Source organism: Bufo bufo, chromosome 6 (genome assembly GCF_905171765.1).
Source record: "Bufo bufo chromosome 6, aBufBuf1.1, whole genome shotgun sequence".
In the NCBI taxonomy this organism is placed as follows: Eukaryota; Metazoa; Chordata; class Amphibia; order Anura; family Bufonidae; genus Bufo; species Bufo bufo.
Window position 1 is genome coordinate 3,211,210 of NC_053394.1, and position 12,655 is coordinate 3,223,864.

Genomic DNA, 12,655 nt, shown 5'->3' on the forward strand with positions numbered 1-12,655 from the left:
GGGATAAGTGGGTGGAATGCACTGAATATGGCTGACGGTGTGTGGTGAGGAGTCCCGGACTGTATAATAGTCATGTAACATGATCTCTCAGAACTGCTCAGCTCGGGTTAAATGGAAACTTTTCCTCCTTTATACAATAATTCTATAATTGTAACATTTGGAGCCGATCCCGCCAATTCTGGGGCCTCGCTCTGCGCTTCTGCCGATGGGATTCTTCGACCCTGGAGATTGTCACGTAACAATCATGTCAGTTTGATCTCTGCCCTTCCAGGTGAGGGGAAGCAAGCTACAGGTGCGTGGCCCTCCAGGGGTTAATAGCGGGCCCCTGGTAAGAGCCGACTCTCCGCCCAGATCTTGGCTCCACATTCAGCCTGGTGGAGTTGGTCTCCCCTTTGGCACACACCCTCCCCGGCCGGCCAGAGGGTTAATACCGGCCCCATCAGATAATTACCACTTCTCATGAAGGCGCTGAATGAGCAGGTCTGCGAGGAGGGGTCCTGAGAAGGTGACGGGGGGCTGCCTCCCCCTCCACAAGGACATTGATTTCACTCATTGTGGTCTAATCAATGGTTGATTGGATTACTGTGGGACCAGGACAATAGGCGGCTTCTGCCCGGAGAAACTTTCTGCTGCTCCCCTGAGGACTGAGCGCCTGGATGGACCCTCCAGATCCCCGGGACCCTCTCCCACAGGCTCCGTCAGCGGCTGCACATTCCAACAAATGAGTGCAATTTGGTGTCATCAGAGGACTGGAGGGCAGGGATAAATACTGGGCACGGGGGCTGACAATCTGCACGAGCACTCGCCCGAGAGCACCGGTCCCTCATCGTCTCACCACAGTCACTGGGGCCCATCATGTTAAAAGATAAGGGTCTCCTCCGTTCTCCATGGGGACTCATCCCCCCCACCTCAGTGATTGGGGTCTTCTAATCTCTTTTCTTCAGTAATTGGGGTCTCTCCCTTTTCTCACCCCTCCCCTTGTCATTAGTGCCCTCAACTCTCTTGCCAGTGACTGTGGCCCTTCATGGTCTCCTGTCAGTGATTTGGGCCCCTCATCATCTCTTGCCATTGATTGGGGCCACTTGACATCGGCGGAGCGCTTATAGTGGAGGCTGGAGCCTCCCTGCACTCAGCGCAGTCTGTGCTCAGTCCTGGATTAGCGCCGGATCAGTGATCGATGTTTGAGAAGGTGCGCAGCATGGACCTGAGGGAGGAGAACACCCGCAGCTCAAAGCTCGGGCACAAGGAGGGCAAGGACCCCAGGGACCCCCAGCCGGGCATCCCTAACCTGAAGGAGCAACAGGCACAGGGCACCTACCCCCTGAGCGCGGGAGCCTCCGAGCCCTGCTCCAAGAGCAAGAGCACAGACCCGGACTACTGCCGGAGGATCCTGGTGCGAGGTAACCTGCATGGACCCCACGTCTACCCAACCCTATACATATCATGGGATAACAGCTTCATACACATATGTATACCGTATACACCTAGCCTGTATGTATACATACCTGCATAACCCTTTATACCTAGCACTATACACTCACCTCTGTATACCGCCCCTACATTACATACCTCTGTATACCTATCACTATATATATATACATGCCTTCATGCACTCACCTCTGTATACCGCCCCTACATTACATACCTCTGTATACCTATCACTATATATATACATGCCTTCATACACTCACCTCTGCATACCGCCCCTACATTACATACCTCTGTATACCTATCACTATATATACATGCCTTCATACACTCACTTCTGTATACCGCCCCTACATTACATACCTCTGTATACCTATCACTATATATATACATGCCTTCATACACTCACTTCTGTATACCGCCCCTACATTACATACCTCTGTATACCTATCACTATATATATACATGCCTTCATACACTCACCTCTGTATACCGCCCCTACATTACATACCTCTGTATACATATCACTATATATATACATGCCTTCATACACTCACCTCTGTATACCGCCCCTACATTACACACCTCTGTATACCTATCACTATATATACATGCCTTCATGCACTCACCTCTGTATACCGCCCCTACATTACACACCTCTGTATACCTATCACTATATATACATGCCTTCATACACTCACCTCTGTATACCGCCCCTACATTACATACCTCTGTATACCTATCACTATATATACATGCCTTCATACACTCACCTCTGTATACCGCCCCTACATTACATACCTCTGTATACCTATCACTATATATACATGCCTTCATACACTCACCTCTGTATACCGCCCCTACATTACATACGTCTGTATACCTATCACTATATATATATGCCTTCATACACTCACCTCTGTATACCGCCCCTACATTACATACCTCTGTATACCTATCACTATATATACATGCCTTCATACACTCACCTCTGTATACCGCCCCTACATTACATACCTCTGTATACCTATCACTATATATACATGCCTTCATACACTCACCTCTGTATACCGCCCCTACATTACATACCTCTGTATGCCTATCACTATATATACATGCCTTCATACACTCACCTCTGCATACCGCCCCTACATTACATACCTCTGTATACCTATCACTATATATATACATGCCTTCATACACTCACCTCTGTATACCGCCCCTACATTACATACCTCTGTATACCTATCACTATATATACATGCCTTCATACACTCACCTCTGTATACCGCCCCTACATTACATACCTCTGTATACCTATCACTATATATACATGCCTTCATACACTCACCTCTGTATACCGCCCCTACATTACATACCTCTGTATACCTATCACTATATATACATGCCTTCATACACTCACCTCTGTATACCGCCCCTACATTACATACCTCTGTATACCGCCCCTACATTACATACCTCTGTATACCTATCACTATATATACATGCCTTCATACACTCACCTCTGTATACCGCCCCTACATTACATACCTCTGTATACCTATCACTATATATACATGCCTTCATACACTCACCCTTTAGATCCACCCATATATACATACATCCTCCTTATTATACATATCTATATTTCATATATAATTCTACCTCCATGACCTACCATGTCTGTCCCATTGTCTACAAACCCCCAAATACCCTCAACATACTTACCCTATCCACTCCATACACTCGCCATTACCTGCCCCTGTCACTGTATACTCCCACCTATATACCCCCTATAAACTACCTGCTCCCTGTATATAGACATGTGATAGTATAGTCACCGTACCGCTATACAGCTGCCCTGCCAGGTTTACTACATACTGACCTGCACCCCAGCACCTACCCCCATACAGTCACATGGACATATTCACCTGCATACACCACTACACACTCCATACTCCTGTGCACTCCCCCTACACTTACCTCTAAACACCCATATATATCCATTTACCTCTATAACCTCACCCCTGTGCACTTACCTCTATAACTTCACCCCTGTGCATTCACCCCTGTGTACTTACCTCTATAACCTCACCCCTGTGCACTCACCCCTGTGCTCTTACCTCTATAACTTCACCCCTGTGCACTTACCTCTAACTTCACCCCTGTGCACTTACCTCTATAACTTCACCCCTGTACACTTACCTCTATAACTTCACCCCTGTGCACTTACCTCTATAACTTCACTCCTGTGCACTTACCTCTATAACTTCACCCCTGTGCACTTACCTCTATAACTTCACCCCTGTGCACTTACCTCTATAACTTCACCCCTGTGCACTTACCTCTATAACTTCACCCCTGTGCACTTACCTCTATAACTTCACCCCTGTGCACTTACCTCTATAACTTCACCCCTGTGCACTTACCTCTATAACTTCACCCCTGTGCACTTACCTCTATAACTTCACCCCTGTGCACTTACCTCTATAACTTCACCCCTGTGCACTTACCTCTATAACTTCACCCCTGTGCACTTACCTCTATAACTTCACCCCTGTGCACTTACCTCTATAACTTCACCCCTGTGCACTTACCTCTATAACTTCACCCCTGTGCACTTACCTCTATATCCTTAACCTTGTACACTGACACTGTCCAGCTCCTGAGCACCCAGGTTCACCTTTCAGCTACACCCGCTGCGCCCATCACATCCCCTTCTGACTGCGCTTCTCTCCAGCTGATAATTAACCACAAATCAATGAAGTTACAATCATTATACAAGGAATCACTGCCGAAAACCAACTCATCACAACTGCAGATCACCCCTGCCGATTACTCCAGCAGACCACCCTTTGCCGAGATTGCTCCGGCAGATCACCCTTTGCCGAGATTGCTCCGGCAGATCACCCTTTGCCGAGATTGCTCCGGCAGATCACCCTTTGCCGAGATTGCTCCGGCAGACCACCCTTTGCCAAGATTGCTCCAGCAGACCACCCTTTGCCAAGATTGCTCCAGCAGACCACCCTTTGCCAAGATTGCTCCAGCAGACCACCCTTTGCCGAGATTGCTCCGGCAGACCACCCTTTGCCGAGATTGCTCCGGCAGATCACCCTTTGCCGAGATTGCTCCAGCAGATCACCCTTTGCCGAGATTGCTCCGCAGATCACCCTTTGCCGAGATTGCTCCGGCAGATCACCCTTTGCCGAGATTGCTCCGGCAGACCACCCTTTGCCAAGATTGCTCCAGCAGACCACCCTTTGCCAAGATTGCTCCAGCAGACCACCCTTTGCCAAGATTGCTCCAGCAGATCACCCTTTGCCGAGATTGCTCCGGCAGACCACCCTTTGCCGAGATTGCTCCGGCAGACCACCCTTTGCCGAGATTGCTCTGGCAGATCACCCTTTGCCGAGATTGCTCCGCAGATCACCCTTTGCCGAGATTGCTCCGGCAAATCACCCTTTGCCGAGATTGCTCCGGCAGATCACCCCCGCCGATTGCACCTGTTGGTTCTTCTATGTATTTATGGTCATTTTTTGCCATTCTGCTTTCTCTTACTAATATACTATTATATCATCATCATCTGAGCAGAAAGGCAAAATACAAGAATAATCACCAGTAATAAAAAGCGACAAAAAGGAATTAAAATCATAAGACAAATAAGATCATTGCATGTGGTATATAATACTCTAATACTACTACTACTAATAATAATAAAACAATGATTAATATAAAAATGTAATTACCTCAAATAGTTATAAAAGCAACAAGCGGCAAAACCCAATCTGCTCCAGGACTGTTCTAATACCCATCACATTTTATTATATCCCGTGTTTATTACATGTTCTGTTATATTACACCACATCACATTTTATTATATCCCGTGTTTATTACATGATCTGTTATATTACACACATCACATTTTATTATATCCCGTGTTTATTACATGTTCTGTTATATTACACAACATCACATTCAATTATTTCCCGTGTTTATTACATGTTCTGTTATATTACACCACATCACATTTTATTATATCCCGTGTTTATTACATGTTCTGTTATATTACACAACATCACATTTTATTATATCCCATGTTTATAACATGTTCTGTTATATTACACACATCACATTAAATTATATCCCGTGTTTATTACATGTTCTGTTATATTACACACATCACATTAAATTATATCCCGTGTTTATTACATGTTCTGTTATATTACACACATCACATTAAATTATATCCCGTGTTTATTACATGTTCTGTTATATTACACACATCACATTTTATTATATCCCATGTTTATTACATGTTCTGTTATATTACACACATCACATTTTATTATATCCCGTGTTTATTACATGTTCTGTTATATTACACCACATCACATTTTATTATATCCCATGTTTATTACATGTTCTGTTATATTACACACATCACATTTTATTATATCCCGTGTTTATTACATGTTCTGTTATATTACACCACATCACATTTTATTATATCCCGTGTTTATTACATGTTCTGTTATATTACACACATCACATTTATTATATCCCGTGTTTATTACATGTTCTGTTATATTACACACATCACATTTTATTATATCCCGTGTTTATTACATGTTCTGTTATATTACACACATCACATTTTATTATATCCTGTGCTTATTACATGTTCTGTTATATCACACCACATCACATTTTATTATATCCCGTGTTTATTACATGTTCTGTTATATTACACACATCACATTTTATTATATCCCGTGTTTATTACATGTTCTGTTATATTACACCACATCACATTTATTATATCCCGTGTTTATTACATGTTCTGTTATATTACACACATCACATTTTATTATATCCGTGTTTATTACATGTTCTGTTATATTACACACATCACATTTTATTATATCCCGTGTTTATTACATGTACTGTTATATTACACACATCACATTTTATTATATCCCGTGTTTATTACATGTTCTGTTATATTACACACATCACATTTTATTATATCCCGTGTTTATTACATGTTCTGTTATATTACACAACATCACATTCAATTATATCCCGTGTTTATTACATGTTCTGTTATATTACACACATCACATTAAATTATATCCCGTGTTTATTACATGTTCTGTTATATTACACACATCACATTTTATTATATCCCGTGTTTATTACATGTTCTGTTATATTACACACATCACATTTTATTATATCCCGTGTTTATTACATGTTCTGTTATATTACACAACATCACATTCAATTATATCCCGTGTTTATTACATGTTCTGTTATATTACACACATCACATTAAATTATATCCCGTGTTTATTACATGTTCTGTTATATTACACACATCACATTTTATTATATCCCGTGTTTATTACATGTTCTGTTATATTACACACATCACATTCAATTATATTCCGTGGTTTTTACATGTTCTGTTATATTACACACATCACATTTTATTATATCCCGTGTTTATTACATGTTCTGTTATATTACACAACATCACATTTTATTATATCCCGTGTTTATTACATGTTCTGTTATATTACACCACATCACATTTTATTTTATCCCGTGTTTATTACATGTTCTGTTATATTACACACATCACATTTTATTATATCCCGTGTTTATTACATGTTCTGTTATATTACACACATCACATTTTATTATATCCTGTGCTTATTACATGTTCTGTTATATCACACCACATCACATTTTATTATATCCCGTGTTTATTACATGTTCTGTTATATTACACACATCACATTTTATTATATCCTGTGTTTATTACATGTACTGTTATATTACACACATCACATTTTATTATATCCCGTGTTTATTACATGTTCTGTTATATTACACACATCACATTTTATTATATCCCGTGTTTATTACATGTTCTGTTATATTACACACATCACATTTTATTATATCCCGTGTTTATTACATGTTCTGTTATATTACACCACATCACATTTTATTATATCCCGTGTTTATTACATGTTCTGTTATATTACACACATCACATTTTATTATATCCTGTGCTTATTACATGTTCTGTTATATTACACCACATCACATTTTATTATATCCCGTGTTTATTACATGTTCTGTTATATTACACACATCACATTTTATTATATCCCGTGTTTATTACATGTTCTGTTATATTACACACATCACATTTTATTATATCCCGTGTTTATTACATGTTCTGTTATATCACACCCCATGATATTGTATTATATACATAGGACTCGTGTGGTGTTATGTTATAAATGTCACAGTCAGATAATGGTGACTTTTCTGCCCGGTGACTCGGGGTTGGAGGGAGGCAGTGTAGGACCTCGGGGCCCCCCAGCATTGGGCCACAGTGGGCAGGATCCTCTGGTGATAGATGGTTGGGGTTTGCGGAGTAGCTCTAGCAGAATTGGAGGGTCCTGCCGAAGACTATGGAAGGCAGGGTCTGAAGGGTACATGGGGAGAAGGGGGTGACACTGCTGATCCTCTGGATATGGTCCTCCAGATGCCAAGGGTTCCATCCGAGAGATCATTCTACCCAAAGGCCTGGACCTGGACCGACCCAAGCGGACCAGGACCTCGTTCACCGCCGAGCAGCTCTACCGCCTGGAGATGGAGTTCCAGAGGTGCCAGTATGTAGTGGGCCGGGAGCGAACCGAACTGGCACGACAGCTCAACCTGTCCGAGACCCAGGTATGTACACACCAGTACAGATTATATACAGTGCAATATACCATCCATCACAGCCAGAGAGTATTATATACAGTGTGATATACTGTACACCACTGCCAGACTGTAATATATATAGTGTGATATACTGTACACCACTGCCTGACTGTAATATATATAGTGTGATATACTGTACACCACTGCCTGACTGTAATATATATAGTGTGATATACTGTACACCACTGCCGGACTGTAATATATATACAGTGTGATATAATGTTCACCACTGCCGGACTGTAATATATACAGTGTGATATACTGTACACCACTGCCGGACTGTAATATATATACAGTGTGATATAATGTTCACCACTGCCGGACTGTAATATATATACAGTGTGATATAATGTTCACCACTGCCGGACTGTAATATATACAGTGTGATATACTGTACACCACTGCCGGACTGTAATATATACAGTGTGATATACTGTACACCACTGCCGGACTGTAATATATATATATATATAGTGTGATATACTGTACACCACTGCCGGACTGTAATATATATATATATATAGTGTGATATACTGTACACCACTGCCGGACTGTAATATATATATAGTGTGATATACTGTACACCACTGCCGGACTGTAATATATATATATATATAGTGTGATATACTGTACACCACTGCCGGACTGTAATATATATATAGTGTGATATACTGTACACCACTGCCGGACTGTAATATATATATAGTGTGATATACTGTACACCACTGCCGGACTGTAATATGTATATAGTGTGATATACTGTACACCACTGCCGGACTGTAATATGTATATAGTGTGATATACTGTACACCACTGCCGGACTGTAATATGTATATAGTGTGATATACTGTACACCACTGCCGGACTGTAATATATATATATATAGTGTGATATACTGTACACCACTGCCGGACTGTAATATATATATATAGTGTGATATACTGTACACCACTGCCGGACTGTAATATATATATATAGTGTGATATACTGTACACCACTGCCGGACTGTAATATATATATATATATAGTGTGATATACTGTACACCACTGCCGGACTGTAATATATATAGTGTGATATACTGTACACCACTGCCGGACTGTAATATATATATAGTGTGATATACTGTACACCACTGCCGGACTGTAATATATATATATATAGTGTGATATACTGTACACCACTGCCGGACTGTAATATATATAGTGTGATATACTGTACACCACTGCCTGACTGTAATATATATATATATAGTGTGATATACTGTACACCACTGCCGGACTGTAATATATATATATATATAGTGTGATATACTGTACACCACTGCCTGACTGTAATATATATATATATATAGTGTGATATACTGTACACCACTGCCGGACTGTAATATATATATACAGTGTGATATACTGTACACCACTGCCGGACTGTAATATATATATATATATATATATAGTGTGATATACTGTACACCACTGCCGGACTGTAATATATATATATATATATAGTGTGATATACTGTACACCACTGCCGGACTGTAATATATATATATAGTGTGATATACTGTACACCACTGCCGGACTGTAATATATATATATATAGTGTGATATACTGTACACCACTGCCGGACTGTAATATATATATAGTGTGATATACTGTACACCACTGCCGGACTGTAATATATATAGTGTGATATACTGTACACCACTGCCTGACTGTAATATATATAGTGTGATATACTGTACACCACTGCCGGACTGTAATATATATAGTGTGATATACTGTACACCACTGCCAGACTGTAATATATATAGTGTGATATACTGTACACCACTGCCGGACTGTAATATATATATATATATATAGTGTGATATACTGTACACCACTGCCGGACTGTAATATATATATAATAGTGTGATATACTGTACACCACTGCCGGACTGTAATATATATATATAGTGTGATATACTGTACACCACTGCCGGACTGTAATATATATATATATAGTGTGATATACTGTACACCACTGCCGGACTGTAATATATATATATATAGTGTGATATACTGTACACCACTGCCCGGACTGTAATATATATATATAGTGTGATATACTGTACACCACTGCCGGACTGTAATATGTATATATATAGTGTGATATACTGTACACCACTGCCGGACTGTAATATATATATAGTGTGATATACTGTACACCACTGCCGGACTGTAATATATATATAGTGTGATATACTGTACACCACTGCCGGACTGTAATATATATATAGTGTGATATACTGTACACCACTGCCGGACTGTAATATATATATATATAGTGTGATATATATATATAGTGTGATATACTGTACACCACTGCCGGACTGTAATATATATATATATAGTGTGATATACTGTACACCACTGCCGGACTGTAATATATATATATATAGTGTGATATACTGTACACCACTGCCGGACTGTAATATATATATATATAGTGTGATATACTGTACACCACTGCCGGACTGTAATATATATATATAGTGTGATATACTGTACACCACTGCCGGACTGTAATATATATATATATATATATATATATATATATATATATATAGTGTGATATACTGTACACCACTGCCGGACTGTAATATATATATATATAGTGTGATATACTGTACACCACTGCCGGACTGTAATATGTATATATAGTGTGATATACTGTACACCACTGCCAGACTGTAATATATATATACAGTGTGATATACTGTACACCACTGCCGGACTGTAATATATATATATAGTGTGATATACTGTACACCACTGCCGGACTGTAATATATATATAGTGTGATATACTGTACACCACTGCCGGACTGTAATATATATACAGTGTGATATACTGTACACAACTTTTGATATGGCTGTTGATGAGGTTGGGCAGGGTGTCCATGTGGCCGGGGTACGGAGCTTTGGCATGAAGTCTGCTTGGCTTTCGCTGAGGACCCTGTGCTGGACGAGGAAGCTGAGGACCCTCTTATTTAGGATGCCATTGAAGAGTCTCCCCAGGTTGCTGCTGACGCACATTCCTCCATAGTTGGCCGGGTCGTACCCGTCTCCCGTCTATTGTGGCCGGGATACCTTGCGGCCCGGGCTGTATTTTATCATTTCTGGAAGGATCCCATCTGGGCCGCTGTCATTTTTAATCTTTATCAGTGAGATCCTCTCTGTTATCTTCTGCACTTTGATTGGTGGATTTTTGGAAATCTTAGATTCTTTTCCTCCATATCCTTCATTTTTTTCGCGATCTCCTTTTGTTCTGGGCTTAGGTCCTCCTTTTTGTTGTCTTTGTAAAGGTTCTTGAAGTACTGGAGATGTTGCCATTTTGGAGGTGGAGGTTGGTGTTCTTACTGCTCTTGTCCATGTGGTTTCATGGTCCCCAGAAGGAGTTCTCCTGGAGAGCCTCTTGGAGTTAGAGGAGCTTGGTGGAGATGTGTCCTTGCTTTTTCTTTCTGAGGAAGGTTTTGTTTGCCGTTGTATATATGATGTAGTAGGCTTCGCTCAGAATGAGGTTGGTTGGATATCTTGGTGTTTTCTATTTGCGGCGATTCTTTACCCCCCCCCCCCCCACCCCCCAGTGAAAAAAACTTGGGTTGTTGTTTTCTTGGTCTCTTATTGTTGCATCTTTTCACGTCAGACATATCTGCCATGGCGTAGAGTATAAAACAACACACCCAGTCCCTTAATGTCCCTGCATAGTAAGTATTCCCCTTTTGTGCCCCTCACAATAGTTATGGCCAGATATGTGCCCCCTCACAGAAGTTATATCCAGATATGTGCCCTCTCACAGTAGTTATACCCAGATATGTGCCCCCTCACAGAAGTTATATCCAGATATGTGCCCTCTCACAGTAGTTATACCCAGATATGTGCCCTCTCACAGAAGTTATATCCAGATATGTGCCCTCTCACAGTAGTTTATACCCAGATATGTGCCCTCTCACAGAAGTTATATCCAGATATGTGCCCTCTCACAGTAGTTATACCCAGATATGTGCCCCCTCACAGAAGTTATATCCAGATATGTGCCCTCTCACAGTAGTTTTACCCAGATATGTGCCCCCTCACATTAGTTATGACCAGATATGTGCCCTTTCACATTAGTTATGCCATATATGTGCCCCTTCACAGTAGTTATGCCCAGATATATGCCCCCCTCACATTAGTTATGGCCAGATATGTGCCCCCTCACAGTAGTTATACCCAGATATGGGCCCTTTCACAGTAGTTATACCCAGATATGTGCCCCCCTCACATTAGTTATGGCCAGATATGTGCCCTCTCACAGTAGTTATGCCGAGATATGTGCCCCTTCACGTTAGTTATGCCAGATATGTGCCCCTTCACATTAGTTATGCCGGATATGTTCCCCTTCAGGTTAGTTATGCCAGAT

The 12,655-nt window shown here is 40.9% G+C and overlaps 1 protein-coding gene across 1 annotated transcript in view; it reads left to right on the forward strand.

Moving 5' to 3' along the window:
• The first annotated feature begins 1,177 nt into the window (after positions 1 to 1,177).
• Positions 1,178 to 12,655, forward strand: part of VAX1 (ventral anterior homeobox 1) — a 61,535-nt gene continuing 50,057 nt past the window's right edge. The window contains exons 1-2 of the mRNA XM_040436506.1: positions 1,178 to 1,400; positions 7,991 to 8,178. Coding sequence (XP_040292440.1) covers positions 1,178 to 1,400; positions 7,991 to 8,178 — 411 coding nt within the window. The remainder of the gene's footprint in view (positions 1,401 to 7,990; positions 8,179 to 12,655) is intronic.